We start from the raw sequence: 22,882 nt of genomic DNA, 5'->3' as shown, positions 1-22,882 counted from the left end.
TTAATGTAGTAACAATGTATTGGCTGCTAAGAAGGAAACTAAACTACAAATAGAGTAATAGCAAACATAAGAAACAGCAAATTACCCCCCCCCCCCCGTATAGAAATTAATGCTAAAGGAAGTGGCCCATCCTTGTACCCACAGTTGAGATTCAGATCTTGTGGTTCATTGGAGGAGTGGCTGTTGTGCGGCCCTGTCAAAACTTGTTAAAAATCCTCCTTCTAGAACTTTCTGGAAATCAGTGCTCTTTAAGGTACTGGGGAAAGCTGTGTATGTTCAGCCTCATTTTGCAATGGAACTGTATAAGGAGGGTTTGTGGGGAAAGCTACCGGCTCCTGAGTGCTGCTGACCACTGGGCATTGCAGGAGACAGATGCTGGAGAAGTCATCTGAGCTGCTGGAGTCTCCTGCTAGAGAGGAGCCAGCAGACAGAAGCACACTGGAACCTTCTTTTTACAATATCACTCCAGTGCCCTCTACTGACAAAGCTTAACATTTGGCTGGTCGGTATAGAAAAAGTATTTAAAGAGCCCAGCTATATTTTCACCAAGCAGCCAAAAAGGGTGAATTTGGAGCTGAGAGGTAATAAGCTGATAACTAGCATAGGTTTTCATCATAAGGTTCTCATAAAAGCATCTAAGCGACTTCAGTAATTTCCATCATAGAGTATACACTCTATTTGAATCTTGTCACTTATTTTGGATCATTGTAAGGGCCGGGATGTGTTTTCTAATTAATGAATACAAGTGCTTAAAAGAAATTTTTATTGCCTATTTTTTATTATGCATTTTCTGGGACATTCTAAGTAGGCAGGTTAGCTTAATGGTTGAGCTGACTTCAAAGCAGAGGCCTGAGATTTAAATATGATTCTGCTGCTTACTGGCTGTGTGTCCTTGAACAGTTATGTATTCTTACCTGAGGCTCAGTTTCTTCATCTATAAAATGGGGACAATAATAGCTCACTGACTTATTGTGAAGATTAAATTAATACAGGTACCTTCCAATTAACAGTAGTAATCCATTTCTGAAAAATCAGATTTCTGGGTTAAAAACTTGGAGCATATTTTATTTTAAAAAGGAAAACTTTGAATATGTAATAAATCAACATCACTCACCATAATCTCCTAAACAGCAACTAAACTCAGCAAAGTTACTTACAAATTACTCTATTGAGATGTAAAATCACTTCCTGATGGCAAATATTAGCATATTAATTCAGGAACTCTATGTTTCATATTCAGTAACATCTTTTTCATTGTACTATATATATATAGTCTTTCACTCTCTACAATTTTATTCAGTGCTTTCTCAACTGTGTTTGGAACTTGTATAACACTAGGCAAAGCAACAGCTAAATATGAAAGACTGCAGGAAGTAGATTCAGCATCAGGCAGCCGAAGGAAAGCATCACACTAAGCAGGATGGCAGAGCTTCTCAGTATGAGCAATATCCTCTAAGATACACCCTTCTGTCGACAGTAATTGCACTTCTCAGATTTATTCATAATCTGATCTCTTACCATCTATATTTGGATTGGAATGGCATTTTTCCTGCACTTTTTTTTTTTTTTTAATTTTAGAGGTAACTATTTGGAATGCCATTTCCTCCAGATTGTATTTTTTTTTTAATGTTGAGTTTTTAGGATATAAATACATATTTCCTGTATAAAAATCCATCAAAATATGTCAAAATGAAGAGTCATACTTCCTTTATCTCCTTCCTCCCTTCCTTCCCTCACAGGAATTTTGTATATTAAAAATCAAAAATTTATTTGAAAAACACTAAATTAGGGAAAAACATTAGAACATGTTTGGCCTGTAAAACAAATGTAAACGTTTGCTTTATTGTCTGATTTCATTAACCCTGTATTTTTGACATTCATTCATCCCCCCCACCCCATATTATATATTTTTTGAGCTACTACTACAGGGCAAGTCCCATTGCTAGCCTTGGGATTACAACATTGAATGGAATGGTTCCTATCTTCAAGGGAAAAATAGGTGCAGTTGTGAGGTGCTGCATAGAAGGCAGGCGGGGCTGAGAGCGCGGGAGGCAGAAGGCGGAGAAAACTAGCCTGAGAGGATGGGGGGGGGGTGCTGAGATGCGCGCGCAGCAAGCCCTTCAGGTTGGTGGGAGACGGGTGCAGCTGAGTCCCCTAACAACTGGTAGCCCGCGGAAATGAGGCTCTATTCAGTTTGCATTTGGAAGCCACTTGAAAGGTTAACCTGAAGACTATCTGATAAAGTTTCTCGCTTGTCGTGCTGAGAATCTGGTGGCTGGGGTGGGGGTGGGGAATATTATATCTGATTACCGACCCGCGAAAGGGACGTTCAGTGGACACACGGGGACCGCTGTGCAGCACCCCAAATTTACATTAAACGAGGCAGCAGATGAAGGAAGCGGCCAGGGGGATGGAAATGAAAGGGGACCAGGTGGAGCTGCTGCCGGGCAGGGCAGTGGACCAGTCCAGGGCAAACTGCCAGAGAGTCAGCCGAGACCGTACATCCATTGATTTTTGTTTAGGAACCGACTTCATTTTAAGTCCTGGAAATTCAGACGTCTCTCTACATATATTATGAGACCCAACCCTGGAATTTTGTGCAGAACCACCGCTTCCGGAACCTTGTGTTACCGGAACTAGGCGCGTAAGTTCCCTTCGTTGCCACCCGACGCAACTTTTAAGTCACGCTTCCGGTGAGGGAAAATGGCCGCGGCCGTTCAAAACTCACGTGTGAGTGCGGGGAAAAAGCTGAAAAATTCCTTAAAGAAAAAAAAGAAGATGAAAATGGTAGCCAGGGCTGTGACAGCGAAGCTGGAAGATGAGGGCAAAGACGCTTCCGACAGTGAAGGTAATGTATTAAGGCTGAGCTTCGGTGTCTGACAGGAAACACTAGGCTCAGTTCCCGGGAAGGCCGATGTCAGTGTGCTTGCTGGAAGCCGCCAGGGTTTCATCACGGCGTGACATGGGTTGGAAGAGTTTGGCCCAGTGAGAAGGCTTGCTCTAATCTGCAATTTTGAGTATTGTTTACTAATTTTTTTTTAGTATCACCGATATTAAAGGTGGTGAAACTGCTGCAGTTACTGAGAAATTTAACAAAGAGTGAAAGAAGGGAGATATTTGAAATTACCTGAGTGGAATAAATTTCAGAGAGCGAGAAGCAAGAAGCCAGAAAGAAGTAAGAGGAAAAAGGATGTATTCTTGACTATTGTGCATTAGGTGAATGCTACTGTTTCGGAGTTAAGGACTCAAATAGAGAATGAAAGCAGAGTTTGTGGTACACGTGGGTTAAATAAAAGTAGCATTTGATAGCAATGTCTCAGAGACGCTTGATGATGAAAAGAAGGTAGGATTTATTTTGACCTTCAACCATGATGTGTCCTTGTAGGTTACAGGGAATTGCACACTGTCCTGACTTATGCTGAACAGTTAATGCTTGTTTGTACTAGAGGATACAAACAAAACTAACAGCTATTTTAAATAATGTATGTCTAATAATGTCATTTATTTGCTTAAGATGACCTAGTTGCCTCCCATCTCAGAGTAACATCCAGAATCTTTATACTGCATCATCTGGCTAAGGTTCTTTCTGTCACTCTGCTACTCACTAACTATTTACCTAGACAAACTGGTATTCTTGGTTTGTTTATCACATCAGATGTGCTCCCGCATCAGGCTTTCTGCACTTGGTGGTTTTACTGCCTAAAATACTCTACAGATACTTGTGTGTCTCTCAACTCATTTGTTTAATCTCTGATTCATTGCTTTATAAAAGACTCTTGACCCTAACCTTGTTTCTAATGCATCATCTCCATTCTTTTGTTTCCTTACCTTTGCTTTTATATTTACTACCCTGCCCCCCTTCTTTTCCCCTCAGCAATTTTAAAACCATCAGACATATTTGTGGTCTATCTCTCCAAACTGGAATGTGAATTCCATAAAATTATAGACTGATCCGTTCCCATCGCCTAGAACAGTGCCTTTTGCATAGTATGTCTATCATAAGTATTTAAGTAAATGAATGAATCTGGACTTCAGGACCAAGAAGAAACTCTTATATGCTATTGCAGTCACTAGGTAATTAAGAGTCTTTATACCCTGTCAAGGGAGTTAAGGAGAACAATTTGATACTATTTGAACTCAAAGACTGGTTCAAATATTGTCCAGGAAACAAATACTATTACATTTGGAACAAAATGTAAGTACTGTTTTTTAAATTTGGGTGGAAATTGGACTATTGTATACAAGTACTAGATAATTCTAAGTGGGAACTGTTATTCTCAGTACACTATTCTAATACTAATTCGGTTCTAAGGTTCTCTTGCTGTTATTTTGTACATCATGAGTTAAAGAAGGTGTCCTGCTAGTATGGAAACCTAATTATCCAGTTCAGTTCAATGAGCAATTGTGGTCTGTTATGTACTCCTCTAGGTGTTGAGGATACAAAGATTGAATAAATTCGTGTCTTAGAATTGCAATTTCAGGGAAGATAGCTATTAAACACATTGTAATACAATGTGTTATTAATTTCTTACGATATAGTATTATTTAATTTAATAATAAGTATTATTAGAATGAAGTTATCCAGACCATGATCCAATTAAAAAAATGTTAAGGATGGAAACAGAGAAGTCCATATTCTGTAGAACCCAATCTAGGCATCAAGTTTTTTTATTATACCTTTTATTCATAGTATGTTTATTATCTTTTAACATGTATCTGTCCTTGTAGATGCACATTTTCCAAATGATGATGTATGTTTTGTTTATCTTTATTTTCAAGGGGTCTTTCTTGAATATTTTGGCTATTAGTAAATTTTTGTGTTGAATAAAATGCAAAAGTGACATTTCATCTAGGCTTTCTGAAGATAAATTATTTTCTAGGCTTGGACAATTATAAAAGAAAAATTTTCTCAGACATTAGGAGAAGCCCATGCATTGTCATTGTCATTCATCCTTGTTTGTTTTTGTTTTTTTCCTTTCTGGTACTGGAGATCAAAACTAGGGCGCTTTACCACTAAACTACATCTACAGCCCTTTTCATTTTTTATTTTGAGTCTTGATAAATTGCCCAGGCTGGCTTCAAATTTGTAATCTTTCTGCCTCAGTCTCCTGAGTTGGTGGGATCACAGGCATGTGCCATCATAGCTGGCTGGTGTGCAGTCTCTTAAAATTTATTGTCTTGTGTTGGACAAAGTGAATTATTTATTTGTTGTGGCTTCAGCTCTTTGGAGAAGTAACTAGAGGTGAAACTGGAACAGAGATTAAAGTAAGATTGTAAAGAACCTTGTGTGATATATGGAGATTATATTTTTAAGTGACAGGGAGCTATTGAGAACTTTTAAGCAAGAGAGTGACAGACATTTATAAATATTACTGCTGTCTGTATGGTGACTGCTGTAGAGTGCCTGAACAATCAGGCAATTACATAACTCCCTGTTGGGGCCTTTACTGGGACAGGATAGTGAAGATAGAAAAGGCCCTACTTGAAATGTTTCTTTCATTTTTTTCAATTTTCATTTTCAATTTTCCAACAACCAACTTAAACATAAACTCAAAGCACCGTTAATTTTGAGTATACTGTACTATTAGAGAATTAGATAATAATATTTTTTTGAGTTTTCCTTTGTTAGGTACTGTTCTGACTTATATGTCACTTCAGTTAATACCAACAATAACCCTATAAGGTAGATAACTAATGTCCTCATTTTGCAATATAAGAAACCAATGCACAGAGAGGGTTGTATTTTGCTCACTGAATTTATAAATTGACAAGCAAGTTGATAAATGACAAAACTGTTATTGAAGTTGGTCTCTAGATTCTGCACTCTGGGCCACTATGCTGGTGTGGTTGAAGAATCAGGAATATAAAAATGATCAAAAAAAGCTATTTGGAAAGTGAAAGGGATAGGGTCATAATATCTGAAGAAAGAAATGACTGGGAGCAAGGAGTCCTTGATACTGGGACAAGCTTTTTCCCCCACTCAAGGATGTTCCATCACTAAGGGTATTTTTTGAGGTCAGATTTCTATAGCATTCTTTGTAACGTTTATAGCCATTGTTTCCCTCAGTCCACTCTTCTATTATCTATCATTCTCTTCCTCCCCTAAAACCCATATATTGTTTCTAGAAACAAATTCCCATGTTTGCTAAGTTGTATAAGAGGCACCCGTGTTTGTACTAATTCCTAGGGTGACTTCAGGCTAGTTATTTACTATTGTAGGTTAAGCATCCCTATTTGGAGACTCTGAAATGTGAAATGTGAAATGATCCAAAATCTGAAATTTTTTGATTGTTGATGTGATACCACAAGTGGACAATTCCACAGCCGATCTCCTGTGACTAAAAATAGTATATACAGTTATACTGAGGTTATGTATTTAAGGTGTATATGGAACATAAATGAATTTCTTGTTTAGATTTGGGTCCCATTCCCAAGATATGTTATTATACCTATGTAAATATTCCAAAATTCAAAAGTTTGAAGCACTTCTGATCCCCACCGTTTTGGATAAGGAATACTCAAACCTGTATCTGCTTCAGTTTTTTTAAATCTGTAAATGAGGGGGATTATGATGTCTATCTTAAGGATTGTTGTGAAGTAAATTGAGTTCATCTATGTAATAATTCAATATTGGGCCCATGGTACTTAATCATAAATAGTAGTATTAATGAATTTCCTTTCTGATTCAACAAGACTGTTAGTTTCATCTCTTTATTGCCAGATATGCTTTCCAGCCTGTGATAACAGTGGTGTTTATAAACTGGAAGTTTCTCCAGAATAGTGGTTTGAATTTTCTTTAGTAACCCTAAGAGGCAGTGAATGCATTTCTGTTTTACAGAAGATATTCATGGCTGCAAGATGTTATCTGTCATTTCTCTCTTACTCCATAATTTAGTCATTTGATCTTACTTTGGGGTAATATTCCAGATTAATGATGATTATTTTGACAACTACTAATTGCCTCTGCTTGGTTGTTCCGTAAACATATTTGCAGAACTGAATTCATGATTTCCCTTCCAAAGGCTGATTATATTTTTGAGAATGACATCACTATCTACCCCCTGCCCAAGGTAGAAACAAGTATCATCCTTTACTCTTTCCTTTGTTTCCACATTTGTTTGATTTAATTCAAATATTTCTTGTCACCAACTTAATTCTTGCCTATATCTCTTTTGTTTAGGTTAGTACTAACAGTTAATATCTGTGTGCCCTGTTGATAACTGCACTTTCTGCAGTCTGTCCTCTGGTCATTGTTTCTTAAATTACCAATGATGAAGGACCATTTTTATTTTATTATTTTTTAAAAATTTCCAGTCTGACATGGATAGATATCTTTAAAAATAAATAAAATGACCAAGAAAAATGAGCATATATTTGGATATTGTGGAAATGTCAAATTGCCCAGTGTTCCTAAATACTTACTCTCAGTTTGTGAATTCATAGTCACTTTTCACTATTTGATAATGGTCTATCAACTCATAGCACACACTAAATTAGTGAATACTGAAGATTGCTTTTAGGAGAAATAAAAAGAAATAAAAGATAAGTTCTGCCTGAATAAAACTTATTTAGCATATGTATTTTTTTTCTGTAAGGTATACCATAGTCTTCTTGGGCTTATGAAGGCCAGAAAGCATAATTGGGGGCATTTAAAATAGTGAGGTCACTAAGAAAAATGCACAGAAATGTGAAAAACATAACACCAAATAGTCTGGAAAGGACATCTTTTCACTGTATGAAAGCTGAAATAAGAAGATAGAATGTTGCCTTGGCTGAGTGTGTGAATATCGGCAGACTGAAAATTTTTACCACTCTGAGCATGTTTGTGGATGACTGTGAAAGTTCCATCAAGTATTGATTTTGAGTTTACAAATAAATTTTATCAAGTGGGTGAATTTGCAAATAGAAAGTGCATGTATGACAATTGGCCGTGTCTCCTTATGAACTGCCAGTAGTTTGCATAACCAGCCTATGTGGTGTGATCAATGCTTGCTTCTCAGAGCTTCCATCTTACCATTTCCTAGTTTTACTGCATTCTGAGCTCCTAGTTTCTTGCCCAGCATGACCTTTCCCCTTCCTAGTATGCTGTGCGGCTAGCATACTTTTTAAAACTTCACTTTCTCTTAGTCTTTTCTGAATTCTTTACGTTTCAATATATTTCTTTCCATCTAGTTTCCCTTTCAGAATTTAGACTTTCTTTTTGATAGAGATAAATAATAATAAAGGGCCCTTTAATAAATTTAGGGATGTAGGACTATTGGTTAATTGTGTACATTCTTCTTTGGTTTAACTCAGTTTGCTGTGTAATGTAAGAAATTCCTTTTTGTAAAATCATGTCTCTGGAAAGGTGCACCTTGGAAATGATTTGTCTAGTTCAGACAGTTGTATACTTTGGTAGAACTAAGTTATCAAAAGTTTTCAGATGGTGGTACTGAAAAACTATAAAGTCTCAGACCTCAGACACACAAGGAATCAGTATACAAATTATAGGCATATTATTAGGAGTAGTTTTATTAGGAAACTGAATCACTTTGAATTTTAACTGGTGTATAAAATCATAGGGATGTGCATTATATTTACATTTGAAGTAACTTCTGTAGCAATATGCTGCCTATATTTCATAGGATACATTATTATTTTTTTAATTTTTGTTTTAATTTCTTTTCACATGTTACATGTGCTTATGTGAGTGTAAAACTTTTAAAAATATTATGTGTTGTAGAAAATTCCGAAACTCTGTGAGGACAGGAACCTTGTCAATTTTGTTGGAAGTTTTATCTCAGTTTGACAGAAAGCCTCATGCATGGTATAGTACTTTGAGTACTATACATTTAATCATGTGCAAAATCAAAAGCTTATCAATGCCATTTTTTTTACACTCTTAAACCATTTTATCACTGAGGTTAAAATTAACTGAAGTTGTATATAATATAAATTTGAGATAGCAAAATGAATTAGGTTGAAATTTGGTATGATACTTTGCCTTGAGATTTGATCATGGTAAAATTGCAGGCAGTCATGAAGCAGAGATGTGTGCAACTATAGTCAGCATCTTAAGTAAAATGTAAGTGTCAGGCAGCATAGAGGGGAGGATGATACCCCTATTTGAGTTATCCCTGAACTGTGTAAATAACAATGATGACATGAAGTATTACAAAGGGGAGGAAGGTAGTCTCTACCTCTTGAGTTACCCTTGAATATTTATTGAATTGATACATTGTAGGTTTTGATTCAGTCCTAACTAGATTTCTTAAGCTTCTGATAGTGGTGGGAAAGCTTCTGTACTCAGTAAATCAACCAAGATAAAGAGAGTGTTGGTTGCTATCCAGTGCCAGGATCTGATTGACCTGGCCTGACAGTAGAAAAGTGAGGCAGATGGTAATTTTATGTTTTCTGGCCAAAAAACCTGAATTGTTATAGTCACACATGTGAAGAGGGGCTATCTACTTCTAACACAGGACTTGATAACAGTCTAGTTTAGAATGTTGTAAGAGATATGCCTTCATTTTTTTATGAACTACAAACTGTATATAAGATATAATAGCCTAGCAGATAAATGTGCTTTTCATCAAACTGTAGCTTATAACCTCCTTCATCTTTTAAGTTACCTAAAATAGCAAAGAAACATGCCTAAGAAATGAAGTATATCATACATAGCCCTACTTGAGTGGTTTAGCAATTTATAGGACACACTCAGGAAACAGACAATTTCCAGGCTCTATCTGCTTTGGCTTCTCCAAATAGTTCATGTAATTTCATCTGACAGTGCTATTCCATGGTAGCACTTTATTTTTGGTTATTTTTATGGAAACTTGGGTTGCCTTTTTTTTTTCAAAGGTAATTGTTTTTTAAAAATTTTTAATACATCAGTTTTTAATATTCTAAGTTGAATAATAATTGGCAGGAAAGACCCTGTGGCATGGGCAGAAGGAATGATTTACAATAGAATTGGGAGTAGTAGTTTTACACAGCTTTTAATAACTAGGGGTATGTTTATATTTATGTAAAATGTCAGAATAGGGAATGGAATGGACTCTTATGATTAACTGAGGCTGTTAGAAATTTCTTTCTAATTCAAGCTTTATTAAATGATGTTTAAAAAATGCTATTTGCTGCATTCGTTCAGTACATATTATTCTGAATTGACTCTTTCATTCTAAGCCTTTTAGTGTTTCAGAAATCTAATACCCTAATACTCTACCCCTTAGCTTTGTGACTTAGGGCATGTTTTTTAAACTATTCATCTACATAAATAGAATAATAAAATCAACTTATATAGAAGTGTTGTGAAATGCATAAAAATGTTTTAGATAGTAGTTAGCCCTAAACGTGTTAGCTAGTTTGTATTTGTATCAGTATTTTACAGTACTTTAAAAAGTTGTGTAACAGAGATGTTGGCCACTTGTGAAACAAAGTAAAAGGTAGCTAGCATGTGGAATTACCTGGCACATAGAGACTATAACCAAAACCTTAAGCTGAATAATGCCATTCTAATTAATTGTCAGCATTCTTTTTTAAGCCTTTTCCATTCCTTCATTGTTCTGTCCCCTGGGTTATCATTATCTTGTCCTCTGGTAATTTATTGTCATTTATTTAGCAGGCATTTATTTAGTTACCAGGTCTGGGCTAAGCACTTTGTACATGTATCTCATTTATCATTGCAACAACCAGTAAGGTGGGTGTGATTTTTATTTCCATTTTAAGGCACCAGGATTTACTTAATGTTTTCAAGGTTATTCTGTCAGAAAATAATGGCATCAGGACATAATGCTACACCCGTCTAATTCAGTGATAGGAGTTTAACCCTTAACGCCATAACTGTGTAGTCATGGAAAGCTTCTTATTCAGTAATTCACATATATTGTAAAGATCCCAGACACTAGAGATATTCTTTAATTTTTCCTATATAGCCTTATAAAAAATTTCAATGTGTATTTATGTGTGTTTGTGTGTGATGTGTAATCCATTCATAAATGTTGTTTACAGAGAACTAGACTTTTAAAAAGAACTTCATATTTATTAGCTCATTTAATTATCAGACACACACACACACAAAAAATAGTAAAGTAGGTCCTGTTTTATTCTTTCTTTTCTTTTTTTTTAACAGATGTAATACTAAGGCAGAGAACTTAATGTGAAAAAAGTCACGTGTGTGTCTGGAGTTGAGACTGAACCCATCAGCCTGACTTCTGTGTCCTTAACTACGAAAGGGCTCATCTCAGTCAAATTTTTATGAGGAACTTAGTTGATTTAGGGTAAATTCCAAAGACATGAAGTAAGTTAAATTTATTCAGTAGGCTTAATACTCCCAGGTGGTATTTGCATTTTAAAGAATAACTTTCTTGGTCTGGGGTTATAACTCAGTGGTAGAGCACTTGCCTCCAGCATGTGAGGCTCTGGGTTTGATCCTCAACACCACATAAAAATAAATAAAATAAATAAACATAATTGTGTCCATCTTAAAAGAAATCTTTAAAAAAAAGAATAACTTTATAACCTAAAGGAGAAACTTTAAAAGTAAGGACCAAAGGAAGTGTTGGGAAAAAAAGCCACTAGCAGTTTGGCCTTTTATTGGAAGCACATATCTGAAGCATGAAGCTTTTATGCTACTAGGTTTTAATTTTGGGATTAATATGTATTTTATTTCTGGAAAATACAAAGTCTGATATATTTATCATTTTATTTCATCTTCCATAATATTCCTATGCTTTCGGACATGCTGATCTCTCCTGCCTGGAATGCCAAAAGTAATATGATTTCTATGATAATTTTTATTTTCATATAAAGCATTGGTTCTAAGCTCAGTGACCTTGCCTCCTCCCTTGATTAGTCAACCTGGATTATAGAACCTTAATTCTTTCACTCCTCCTTTCTGTTGTCATCCAAATTTCTTGTTTTGCCTTTTAAGAAACAACTTGATCATCCTTGTCAGACTTCCTAAGCCATCTTTCCAAACCTCTCACCCTTTCTTCATCCTTTTTTTTTCTCTCTGTCTTCTTAAAAACAAACAAACAAAAACAAAAAACAAAAAACACACAGATTTCCCAGGGAGAGAAACCTAGATTCAGATTTTAAGAAAAATTATTTTAAATCTTTATTTTATTTTATTTTTAAATTTTTATTTATATATGCTACTGAGGATTGGATGCAGTGCCTCACACATGTGTGGTAAGCACTCTGCCACTGAGCTATAACCCCATCTCCTAGATTTAGATTTATCATTTACTTTTCCTTCCTTGCCCATCGTTCATGGCTGCTCAATAAATGTTGAGGGGACTATGAATCGTCTTAAAACTTTTCCCCTTTTTAAAGGCTAAGGAAAATGGCTGACTTTTCTGCTAGCAGCTAACCATATCCGGGATCAGGGACAGATGGCAAGTTTGAAAGGGACTGGAGGTTTGAGAGGAAAGGCAGCAGGAGACGAAAAATACCTTATGTCTAACTCAGTACCTCGGAGATATAACCCTGCTCTCTCTATCCAGTATGTTAGCCACTAGCCAGCCATATGTGGCTACTTAAATGTAAATTAATTCAAATTACTCAAAATAGACAATTCAGCTCCTCTGTCATTCTAGACATGTTTGAAGTATTCAGTAGCCTCTTGTGGTTGGTGGCTCCAGGGTAGCTCTGGTGTAGATAGAATATTGCCATGATCAGAAATTTTTGTCATTACTTCCAATACACATCCTCTCTAGCCCTTACTTAATTTCTAGACTTTTAAAATAGAATGCAGAAATAATGTTTAGGAAAACAGACAAAAGGAGTTCAAAGGATTTTTCACTTGTTTGGTGATTTCTATCTGTGCCCCTAAGATGCCTGGATAAACTTTTGCTGTTAAAAATTGGTTAGTGGAAAATTAGAAGAATTTCATTTTAGTAGAATACAGTAAAGTTTTAAGAACCAGTTTTACTTTCTGATTCACATAATGATAATTTTTGGTATCCTAGAAGTAAATTCTGTTTATAGTATACTGGGAGACCAAATTTGACTTTTTTCATTTGTTTATACGTAATCGTTTCCAGTGACAGTAAATGCCTTACTAAAGGCCTCTGAGCTAGAGCTTTAAAAATAAATAAATAGATAAAATAAAAACCATGACTTTTACAAATTCTTTTTCTCTTCTTCTTCTTCTTCTTCTTCTTCTTTTTTTTTTTTTTTTTGTGGTGCTGGGGATTGAACCCAGGCCTTCTCATGCGTGGCAAGCACTCTACCAACTGAGCTATATCCCCAACCCCGACTTTTGCAAATTTTTAAAAAATAATTTTTAATTCGTAGGGTGAGTATAGCTTATGTAATATGGTGTCATAAAACTTTTCGTGGATTTATTGTGACTATAATATGCATATCGTGGTTAAGCTGGGTAAGAAGTACATCAGACAATTAGACAGGGTTTCAGAGTGGTGAATTGGAGTGGCTTACATAATCAAAGCATTTGGGCTACGTTTTAGTGCCATTAAAAAGTGTGAAGTTTGCTGCAGTTTGTATGTAAGTACATCAGGATGAAACACTAGATGTCACTGTTGTAGTTTTGATGTTTTATCAGGAGTTGGAAAAGATCTTTCTGCTTTTGATCATTCAGATAGTTTTCATTGACATAAACTTTTAAATATTTGTGTCTCTTTACAGTTAGATACATGCTTACTAGAGAAAGCATTTTTTTTCAAAGAATTATTTTGTTATTTGAGTTTGGCGCTGCTAACTGAGGACTAAAGTATATGTAATATTAACATTTATTTTTCAACTATCTATTTTCTCTGAACTTTGTTTCACAATGTTCTGGTCCTAGGAGATGTTTCCTGGGGAAAAATTGTGTGGCCCTACAGTCTGGCATATAATATATGAGTATATTTTAATTAGATTGGATAAAATGCTACCAGCTTCTGTTTGGAAACATTCATTTATAATATATATATATATATATTATCTAATATTACATATATTTGGATGTCAAACCTAGACTCACTGTCTAAACTTCTTAAATTGACGTAACTGTAATGTATAGAAAAACTTCAAATTAAATAAACAAGTTTGTTTTACAAATATAATTTCTCTTCATTAAGAAATGCACAGCTCCATCATAGTAATAAAATTATAAAAGGTTTCTTGCTTTTAACATTTCTTTCAATATTTTTCCATACCATAAACCCTTTATGTTTTAAGATCATGTATTTAAACAATGTAAAATATTGTTTTTTTTTATTTAACTCTTAATTTTATGTTATATTCAGTTAATTTTTTTTAAATTCATTTTTACTCATTCCTGAAGTTCATTTTGGATATGTGTTTTTATTTGCTATTTTCTTATATGACCAATTTTAATTTGAAATGTGTTAATACTCAATTTTATATCCATTTTGTGAATTCTCAGCACTTAAAAAGTAAAGGTATGAATATCTTATCTGTAATGCTTGAGACCAGAAGTATGTCAGAGGTTTTTAGAGTTTGGAATATTTGCATAGTCTTTACTGGTTGAGCATCCCTAATCCAAAAATACAAAATTTTAAATACTTCAAAATCCAAAACCTTTTGAGAACATGTACACAAAAAAATTTCAAATTTCAGAATATTTTGTGTATGGATTTTTGAATTAGGAATGCAGAGTTTGTGTTATACAAAAGTCATACCCAAATTGAAATATTATAATTACAGTTCTAAAGAAGAGTTGTCGCTGATTCACATCTTAAAGTAAATAGATAAGAGGGTGACACTCTGAAATTAATAGTCTACCTCTTTGATTATGCAATAAGCTGATATTAAAATGGTGAATATATTTAAAGGTAGAATATGCACGTTTTGTTGCATAGAGAAGAAACTAAAGCTTGAGATTGAAGAACAGGTAATTTTTAAGTACCAGTATAATCAGCCAGTAGATGTTTCAGAAGGTAGAAGCAGAGGTTGTGGTTACCATGCTTAGCTTTGATAGAGATAAAGGGGCCCAGAGCAGTCTCACTGGTGTGTCAGAGCTATAGTTTGCTTTTTAGTCCTGTATATTTGAATGAAGTTTCTGAGTTGGATAGGAGGACATCAGAATTTGATTAAATAGGGAGCAGCATGAAACTTGTTATTCCTACGCCTTTTCCTTTCAGTTTTTTCTTAATTTTTATTTTAATGTATAGGAGTTACTGTTTATAATAAGATTACCAGTATTGTTAATTCCTAATATTGTTATTTAGTAGAGATGTTTTGATAGGAAAAAAGTTTTAGGTAATGGCATTTTTTGAAATAATCTCTGAGATTCAACTAGTCTGGAGTCAACCATAAAAAGCACATTTGTTACCCAAAGACATAACTACTAGTGACAACTATTTGTAAATCACTAAGTTTTCTTGTTTATTAATTTTTCAGCTGCCTTTATTAGCTCTTCTTTTGCTTATTAAGAAGAATTCCAAGTTACTAAATTGTTGGTTGATTTTCTGTTTTGTAGTCTTTCCTATATTCCATGGGTTTCTAAAGAATAAAACAAAAGCTCTCCAGAGGGCCCTGGAGAATATAATTGTACTCACACTGTGCTGACTGCTTGTGCTGCCTTTGTTAAAGTACATTTATTTCATCTTAGAAGTGGAGAAAGGCTTCTAAGTTTAAAATATTCAGAGTTGCTGAGCAAGTTGATTTTTCTAGCAGAGCTTCTGCCAGTCCCCTAACCCTAGCCATTTGAATCTTACATGATGAACTAATATGCTGGTAACGTTTATATACTTGATTAGATAGGTTTGGCATGATGAAATTAATAGTACACTTACAACTTTATATTTTTAACTCAGAACTTGATATTTTTATTCAGTCACTCACTAGTGTAATTGGATCTTTGATATCTTGGTCACATCATTAGACAATTTTTTTCGAAAGTGTTAAAAACAAGTTTTATAATGTTATATCCAAATTCTTTAAAATGATATGAATCTGGACTTTAGTATTTATCTACATACAGATTCAGAATTTTAAATATCTAGGCCAAGTCCCTTAGAGAAATCACTTTAATACTGTACCAGTTTTCTTAATATATTAAATTTGTGGTGTTATTTATCTTTAACATAATCTTTATTATTCTCTTTTAGTAGTTTGGTGGCATAGCTAAGGTTCATGTACTTGAGTACATCCTGCTATGGCCCGATAATAGTAAAGTGGCAGAGGCTGTTGTATGTTGGATTTGTTGTTGCTACCTGGATCCTGGATCTTGAAACCACTGTGACTTCACTGTCAGTGTGACTGGGCTAGGTGTTTGGGACTGATAGCATTTGGATATAAGTACCTGCTGTTCCCCGCTATTACTGCAGCTTTGGCAATCAGAACTAAGTCCCTTATAAGCGTAGAGGCAGGTGAAGCTTTATGAAGGGCCCAAGGAGTCTGGTCATGATCTTGGCAACCTCTGCTTATGTTTCTAAAATTTAATATATTTTTTTTACTCTTAGGAAGCTATGAATCAGAAAAGGATCATATGTCTGATGATGAAGCAATAGAAGCTGACAATGAGGATGATGTTGAACCCTGTGACAAAGAAGATGAAAATGCTGCAGAATCAAGTGCTGGGACTAATGTGGGCTGGGCAGATGCCATGGCTAAAATCCTTAACAAAAAAACTCCTAAAAGTAAACCCACCATTCTCATCAAAAACAAAGAGCTGGAAAAAGAAAAAGAGAAGTTAAAGCAAGAAAGACTAGAGAAAAGAAAACAGGTATGTCTTACCAGTTGTCTTATGGATTAAATAACTGTCTAATCTAGTTCTTATCTATACCATATTGTTCCTTGCAGTGTGTATGCAATTAATATTCTAGTTTTTAACTTGCTTTTTATGTGGGTGTGGATACTCAAGGTTATTTTTAGAAACTTAGTCTCATTACTCATTGAGCATGTTCACTTTTTTTTTATACCTTTTTTATTTTGTTTATTTTTATGTGGTGCTGAGGATCGAACCCAGGACCTCACACGTGCTAGGTGAACACTCTACCACTGAGCCACAACTCCAGCCCTGAGCATGTTCACTTTTTAATCATCTAAGCCAAGCCATAGAAATATAAAGTCTGAAAATTTATCATTTTAAAATTAAGCATTTATATATGCAATTGACTCCAGGGTCTAAATATTTTATAAATTTTAGCCATCCTTATGCTGATATCATTAGGTTCTGAACTAATAGAAGCATATTAGTCTTTTGCTAAAAATATTTTATAATATGAATCTGTGAAAATTTCACAGTCTTGGTTGGTTGAATTCTGAAAAGTGAATATTTCACTGTTAGATAAACTTGAATTTATTTTGCTTTGGCTAAACCACTGATGATAGAAGTTATACAAAGTTATTAAAGACCAAAAGTTGGACATAAATTTGCTGTTCTATACTATTAAAAAGAAACAGTGGTAGTTTTTATATCCCTGGTACTTGTATCCATGTATAAAATATTTGATTACTGAAATAAGTATTATTTTCTAATGAAATAAAAATAATTTTGTATAATTGTTTTGGCAGTATAGAAGTACTGACTTCCAAGAAGAACTTTCTAGGTAGAAATGAACAAAAAACAGATTTTGAATTGGTGTGTATGTCCTTTTATGTTTGACATCCCCTCACCTTGTTTCAAGATGAATGTTTTTCTTTGTTCTTATTGCTGGTTGCTCTGTGTGAAAGGCTATATAAAAGTGGAACTTTTCAAGCATTGCTCTTTAAAACAACTCACAATGTGGTTCTTATATTAATTCAGTAGTTTCATTATAATTGAGCATACATTTTGTCTATATTACAAATAGCTCAATAGCTTTTTAACTAGCAATTTGAATATTTGTTTATTCTCTGGCAAAAGCTAGAAGAAGCTTTAATGATATCAGAATCTTTAATCATCTCTAGTCTCAAAGTTCTATTGAGGTGGAGAACAGAATATTGAAGCCAAGAAGAATGAATTTATGACTACTCTTAAGTCACAGCTTTGAGTGCTAGGGATGGTACTGTGTCCACATAATGCATGGACAAACACTTGATACCAGAAACACAGCATAGCATCTACAGTGCTCTTTGAAAAACATTTTTATAGTGGAGTCTATATAAATTATCATAAATATTTTTTTCTTGTTTATCCGATAGTGAGTTTCATGACTATTAGATGTATTATCTGATTTTCAGAAGAATATTTTTTTAGAAAAGAAAAAGGTGGATCTTTATAGTGAGAGTAGGAATTTGGTTAACTGTTAGACATTTTCTTTATTATAAAATAAGAGATAAAGTGAGAAAAGGAAGAAATAAAAGGAAATATTTTTTCCACTTTATTACTGATATGGATGCTTTTGATGCTTGGTAGATTTTAGGTGATTAGTTCTTACCAGCGTATTTGTTCTTTGGTTAAATGTTGGACTGAGAAAGAGACCTGACTAGTATCCTGAGACCAGTATACTACTGAAAGACCATTTTGAACTAGATCATGTTGTGTGTAGGACTTTCTTACTTCTCAGCCCCTCTCCTATTTTTGCATAATAGCAGAGAATCAAATTGCTATAGTTTGTAACTGATGGGCCATATCTGGCATGAATATTAGTCAACGTGCTGCAAGAGGAGAAACAGATATAAATTATTTTGTACAGAGAATAGTAGTCACTAAATGAATATCTATGTAAATATGATATTCTTTAAAAAGCTGAAATACATTTTTATTCTGTCAAAGAATTCACTTTCTGAAAGTAAAGAGAAACAGTGCTCAAACTTGAAGTTAGTATGGAGTCTTCCTTTTGCTTCCCTCTGATGATCTGTTGATGGCAGATCAGGCATGTGGCTCTTTTACACACTACCTTGTACTGCCTGGCTGAACATACTGGCAGTGCTCCAGACCCCTGCTGTCAGGAAACCTGACAGAAACTCACTTTATGCCTCTCACATGACATGCTGAGTGCTAACCACAGTTTCTTTGAGCTGAACCCCTAAACTTGTGGTTTTTTAAAAGTCTCTATGACAACCTAAGCCAGAATGATTTATTACCTTTGTCCTTTCACAGAGTATCATATCAAAGTTTGCCGCACTTTCAAAAATGCTTAATATTCTTTCACATAACAATATTTATAACACAGCTTGATAAGAAGCGGGAGTGGGAAATGATGTGCAGAGTAAAGCCAGATGTCGTCAGAGACAAAGAAACAGAGAGAAATCTTCAGAGAATTGCAACAAGGTAAGACAGAGTTTTTGCCCTTTAAAAATAAGTAGACTAAAATTTTGATCAGACTTGATTCTTAAGCTCTGCCTTCTCAAGCCAAGTGATATTTATCTAAGTCTCCTGTTAAACACTAAATTCAACCAAAGATTTTGGAGATCTTTTAAAAGCAGGAATATAATGTGTTAAGTGTATATTTAGTATGAACCTATTTCAGATCATCTTGTTTTTGTAGTCATGAGAACAGTGTACAACATTAAGAAGTAAAACTTCTTAATGCATTTCTGTTATGATGGTTATCTAAATTTATGATACTTGATAATTATTTTTGTTATTTTGCATTGTATTTATGGGACAATACATTGCAAATGATGGCAGTTTCATGCTCTTGTTACACTCTACTTTTTTTTTTTTTTTTATTATGGGCACCAAATATTTGGTGACCTCCCTGTCCAAAGGTAAATGGGATATGGTGGCTGTGGGTGGTCCTTACCCTCTTAAGTGTAGAATTTATAGTCTTTTTGAGAATAGAGGCACATACTGTGTGCTGGGAACATTCATAGGCGATTGTCTAGGTTAGATGGGAAGGCTTCACAGAGAAGATAACATTTGGATTGGTACTTAAAGAATGTACTTAGTGAATTTATTTTAAAATCTTAGTTACCCACATTATTTCTGGTCATTTTTTGATCTATTGAGGTGTTACATAGTGAAATGGTTATGTATAGTGATTTAGGGCATGGGTGATAGGACCAGACTGTAACCTACTTGCTCTGTGTACTTGGGCATACCATACTGCTTCAGTATATCTGTTAAAAGAGGCTAATTTACCCAGCGTATAGAGTTTTTTTCTGAGAATTAAATGTAAGAATAAATATAAATAACTAAGAGAAATTAGGGTCATCCTGTGAGAGTGAATGCTTCCTTAAATTTGTACCAAGCACCTCTTTTGTTTCACCCTGGTCATGGCCCTGCTGAAGGAGATAGCATTTGACTCTCTTTTTAAAAGATAATCAGCTAGACTATTAAATTTTTGAGCTGCTGGTAAAAGGCAAGAGAATTTTGGGTTAGGGACAAAAGACTTCATTACTCATGATAAAAGCAGTAGCCAGAGCTTCACATTCTCACTTGTTCCCTTTGTCCTACAGGGATAGTGCAGGTGCCATAGATGGCTGCCTGTGCATATACTGCATTGCATTAAAGGAGAGGAACACTGTGCTAGGGAATCTATTGCTCTTATAATGATTATTAATTAGCTGTTTATGTGGAGGGACATTACTTCAACTGTCAAGGTCATTTACTTCAAACACAACCCTGAGAAATGTCCTGGATAAAGAGCAGTCAGGGCCTTTCACTCTTGACAAACTCTGCAAGAAAGTGCAGAGATGCTTGAGCCCATGGCAGATTGCCTCTTCTAAGAATTACTATCGAAAGAGAGTGAATAGATTATAGAATTTCAGAACTGGAATGGATCTTAATGGTCTAAATCATTGCTGTCCAGTAGAAATATAATGTGAACCACATGTATAATTTAAAATTTTCCTCAGCCTTATTGAAAAAAGTAAAACAAAATATATATAAAAAGTAAAACAATAATATATAACCCAATATATTCAATATATAACCCAGTATATTCAAAATATTTCAACATGTAATTGGTGTAAAATGGTTATTTATGAGATTTTGAATTTCTTTTTCATGTTGAGTCATAGAATTCTGGAATGTATTTTACATTTACACAATGCATCAGTTCGGATCAGTCATCTTTCAAATGCTCAATAATCACTTGTGCTTCTGTATAGGACGCTGTTTTTAATCTTCAGAATTCATCTTTGAATGAACTTTCAAACTTTTAAAATAAATATCTTTAAAAGTGGGATTTTTGGGGGGCGGGGAGGTGCTGAGGATTGTACCCAGCGCCTCATATATTCTACCCAAGCACTCTACCACTGAGCTGTGCTTCTAGCTCTAAACATAGGATTTAAAATTCATTTTATAATACAAGAGTTGCAGATAATATAGTTGAATAGACAGGTATGTTTTTAATATACAGATGAAATTATGATGCAGCAAGTCTTTTCTAGAATCACATGCTTAAAGACTGTGCTCTTTCATTCCACCATAAATGCCTTCACCTATTGTGTATGTTTTGAGAAATAAGCTTTTGTTTTAAAAGTAACTTGTTTCTTATTGTACAACAGTTGACTTAGAAAAACCAAAGCTGTGAAAAATAAAAATTCTGTACAATTTATATATATTTATTCTCTAGTCAGAAATTTATATTTGTTAACGGAAATGTATGTCCATTTTTCAGATGTATTTAACCATTCATTTATTTTTTTTTTTTTCATTGAGTGCCTAATAAGTACTTGCCCCCTTTTTTTAGGCAGTGAAATATACTGTTTCTTCTTCGTAGAGTTTGTATTCTAGTGTAATTGTTATTTAACTACATTGTTCTGGTCACAATTATATTCTTCAGGGGTGTGGTGCAGTTATTTAATGCTGTTCAGAAACATCAAAAGAATGTTGATGAAAAGATTAAAGAAGCAGGAGGCTCTATTAGAAAGCGCACTAAGTTGATATCATCTGTTTCCAAGAAAGATTTTATTAGTGTTCTAAGAGGAATGGATGGGAGTACAAATGAAAAAAGTTCATCTGGGAAGAACTCAAAAGCCAAACAGGTAAGACATTTATACAAGATTCAGTGCATCACTTTTTTGTTTTTAAATAAAGAAGTTAGAAATGGGAAAACAGATAAACACACATAGACACAATAGAATCAGTTTCTTTTAGATTTTATTAAAATTCTTACATGTATATGGCTCAGTTTAAAAGTTTGGATTCTTTAGCTTCTTGAAGATTTACTCCTTATGGAAGTTACCTGTTATAGGTCTCATCCCTGCCATTTGAACTCAGAAGGGAAATAGATTCATGTAAATTGGTTAGAGATGGAGATTGCATCTCTTCTATCTGAAATCCATTTTTGCTTCAGAATGTATAACCTAGGTGAGGATGACAACTTCAATTTGTGACTTTTATCCACAGATTAATTATGATGGTGTATAACTTCTAAAATAGGAAGAGTCAGAGTTTTAGGAAATAATGGTAGAAAGTCCCTTCTATTGAGGTAGCTTTGGTAATTCCCATCCTATTCAGATATTAAGATTATAAATGTTTTCCATGATTTGGCTTGATAAAGTTTGCTTTTCCAACCCTTTGACCTGTGGACCTCAGTAGTTCTCCTTTTAATTTCCTAGATAAAAGGTTATGAAATATGCTTTGATCTCATGAAGGCTAATTTAAAAAAAATTAAAGCAAAGTACTTCGATATATTTGATGGCTTGATTTATATGGCCACCAATATGTACTTTATTCAATCGGAGTAAGAATTTCTGTCATGAATGTTTTTGCATGTATGTGTTTTAGAAAAACAGATGACTTTGGCAAGAAAAATATTTAGGAATTTTATGCCAGCCTAGGGTTGAAGTATTTTCAGGTTCTTTGATTAAATGTTGTCATTTCTCCTAGTTTATTTTTTACTTTTCATTTTTCGATTAATACATAATTATGCATGTTTATGAGGTTCAGTATGATGTTTTGAGTCATGTACATTGGGTTATGATCAAGTCAGTAATTTACATGTTTATCACCTTAAACCTTTTATCATATTTTTAGTGAGTACATTCAGAGTCCTCTCTCTTGTTTTGCTTTTAAAGCAAAAATTTAATTTGAGATCATTGTGCCATGGAACACTAG

At 34.3% G+C, this 22,882-nt stretch overlaps 1 protein-coding gene across 1 annotated transcript in view; it reads left to right on the top strand.

The window, feature by feature from the left end:
• The first annotated feature begins 2,673 nt into the window (after nt 1-2,673).
• Rrp15 (ribosomal RNA processing 15 homolog) overlaps nt 2,674-22,882 on the top strand; it is a 47,270-nt gene continuing 27,061 nt past the window's right edge. The window contains exons 1-4 of the mRNA XM_026388010.2: nt 2,674-2,848; nt 16,410-16,672; nt 19,047-19,144; nt 21,606-21,807. Coding sequence (XP_026243795.1) covers nt 2,704-2,848; nt 16,410-16,672; nt 19,047-19,144; nt 21,606-21,807 — 708 coding nt within the window. The 5' untranslated portion in view covers nt 2,674-2,703. The remainder of the gene's footprint in view (nt 2,849-16,409; nt 16,673-19,046; nt 19,145-21,605; nt 21,808-22,882) is intronic.

This window comes from Urocitellus parryii, chromosome 9 (genome assembly GCF_045843805.1).
Source record: "Urocitellus parryii isolate mUroPar1 chromosome 9, mUroPar1.hap1, whole genome shotgun sequence".
Lineage (NCBI taxonomy): Eukaryota > Metazoa > Chordata > Mammalia > Rodentia > Sciuridae > Urocitellus > Urocitellus parryii.
The sequence above is the reverse complement of the archived record's forward strand: the minus strand, read 5'-3'. Positions and strand labels throughout refer to the sequence as shown.